Source organism: Pteropus alecto, unplaced genomic scaffold (assembly GCF_000325575.1).
Source record: "Pteropus alecto unplaced genomic scaffold, ASM32557v1 scaffold189, whole genome shotgun sequence".
NCBI classification, from domain to species: domain Eukaryota; kingdom Metazoa; phylum Chordata; class Mammalia; order Chiroptera; family Pteropodidae; genus Pteropus; species Pteropus alecto.
In genome coordinates, this window is record NW_006442117.1 from 352,988 (window position 1) to 355,233 (window position 2,246).

The window sequence follows — 2,246 nt, forward strand, 5'->3', positions numbered from 1 at the left end:
CGGCGCTCGGAGGAGGGGCGTGGCCAGCCCCGTGTCAAAGGCACCCGTGTCCGCCGGGAGCACGCACTGCACTGGCCTGCCATGGTAGTGGCCTTCCGGGACGGCCACGCGGCAGGCCCTCGGGAGAGACGGTGTGGCCCCCGGAACCATGAGGGGCTGAGCCTCGACCGCTGTCTTTACTGCTGCTGTTCAAGCAGAGAGGCTGAGGCTGCAGTGGGCAGACGGGCCATGCCAGGCCCAGGGCCGGCCACCCTGGCGCCCCGAGGAGCAGGAGCAGCCCCACCCAGCCTCTGCCGGAGCACGCGGGACGCACCGTGAACAGGTAGGTGAGCTGACGGATGACCTGACGCGCTGAGGTCCCGCACAGTCCCCTCGTCCCCGCCCGCCCGCTCACCTGGACAAGGTCCCGCACCGTGCCCCGGCCTCGCTCACCTAGACAAGGTCCCGCACCATGCCCCCGGCCCGCTCACCTGGACGACGAAGCCGGTGGACGAGCACTGTCTGACCCAGAGGCTGAACTTCCGCTTCTTCCTCTTCCGCAGCTCCCGCTCCGTGCACGTGGCGATGAACACGGGGTCCTCGTCGATCAGGGGTTCGTGTAGCACCTGCCGAGAGAGAGGCAGAGTCTCGGGAGGCGCGTGCACGCGGGGGCCTTCTGGTTGGGGCTCGAACCCCGTCTCCGCCGTCGACCGGCTGTGCGGCCAAGGCCGAGCTGCTTCGCCTCTCTGACCCCGAGGCTCTCACAGGACAGGTGACGTCGGCATCCACACCGGAGTGCGGAGCGTCGGTGAGAAGCTGGGTGTGGAGCTCTTAGTGGCAGCCGAGGCAAGAAGCGGGGCGCCCGGGGTCCCCCCGGGGAGCGGAGGGCACTGTGGCCTCACCTGGGTCTGGGAGGGCCTGAAGGCGGCGTCGAAGCCGGCCTGCAGGGCGTCGAGGAAGGGCTGCACCTTGTAGAGGCCGGGCGCGCTCGGGCCGGGGCGGAAGGCCACCACGTGGAAGTACTTGAGGATCTTCTCGAAGCGCGCCTGGCTCATGACGCGTGCCAGGCTGTCGTTGCTGTAGAAGCCGCGGCCCCACACGCTCAGGGCCGACTCGCAGCGCGAGGTGCTGGTGGAGATCACGTAGCCCAGGAAGGCCTTCATCTCGGCCAGCGTCACCTCCGCCCAGGCGCCGTCGCCGCCGAAGCGCTCCTGGAACTTGCGGGCGTACATGTTGGTCTGCGCCACCATGCCCTTGAGGACGGCGTCGGGGACGAAGAGCTGGAGGAAGTCCAGGGCGCTGGCGCTCGGGGGCAGCTTCCGGGTGGGACCTAAAACGAAGATGAAGCCGGGGCCGGGCGCTGGCTGCTGCGCCCGACCGCGCCACACCCCGACCGCTGCCGCCACACCCCGACCCACCAGCATGCCAGCCGCCTCCCCGGCCTCTGCCGCAGGCCACCCGCCCCACCCGCTTCTGGGAGGAGCTCTAACCCAGGCGGCCGTGCTCCCGGCCTCCCGTGTACCCCACGTCCCCGAGTCCCGTCACCCGGGAGCCCGGCCCTGGCTTCTGGCTCCCTTTTGTCATAGGTTAAGGAGACTCTGTCACAGGAAACGCTTTCACCACTTGGGCCCGAGAAACTCCGTCCGGGGAGGCTGCGGTTTTTATCAGGTGGGGAACCTCGAATTTCTTAGTGAAAAAATCTAAAGGGACCGGTTGAGATAATTTCACCAACGCAATAAAAATCTCACAGCTTCTGCCTAACGCGGGGATGGCCTTTCGAAATAAACACGCGCACGCACGTCATTCGCGTGCATATTCTTGAGATGGGGCTTGTGCTCCCCGCCCCCCAGGGTGACTCGAGCCAGGCCGGGGTCTGCGCCGTGGAGCGATCTGTGGGGAGAGCCACGTGTGCTCCCAAAGTCGAGTTTCCACGGCGAAACCCAGACAGACGGGCGGGGGCGTGAGGTGCGGCACAGGGGGCATGGTCCGCAGCACCCCAAACCCGGCACACCAGGCGCGGACCCGCCTCCCTGGGCTGCGATCACGCCGTGCATTGGAATGAAAGTCTGACCGCCGTGCCGTACGCTTGGAAGTAACAGAACATCGACTGTCAACTGTAATTGAAAAATAAATTTAAAAGACCGAGAACGTACACAAGAGACCGATGTTTCGGATCCAGACGCAGATCCGGGGAGCTGGAAGCCCCCGTCTGCTCCCCGCTAACTGCCGTCTCAGGCAGAGGCCACCGTCTCCCGGCAGCACAGTGG

The 2,246-nt window shown here is 66.6% G+C and overlaps 1 protein-coding gene across 1 annotated transcript in view; it reads right to left on the reverse strand.

The window, feature by feature from the left end:
- PGBD5 (piggyBac transposable element derived 5) overlaps positions 1–1,403 on the reverse strand; it is a 14,898-nt gene extending 13,495 nt beyond the window's left edge. The window contains exons 1-2 of the mRNA XM_015596237.2: positions 882–1,403; positions 471–605 (exon numbers count right to left, since the gene is read on the reverse strand). Of these exons, the coding sequence (XP_015451723.1) occupies positions 471–605; positions 882–1,403 (657 nt within the window). The remainder of the gene's footprint in view (positions 1–470; positions 606–881) is intronic.
- Positions 1,404–2,246: the final 843 nt, after the last annotated feature.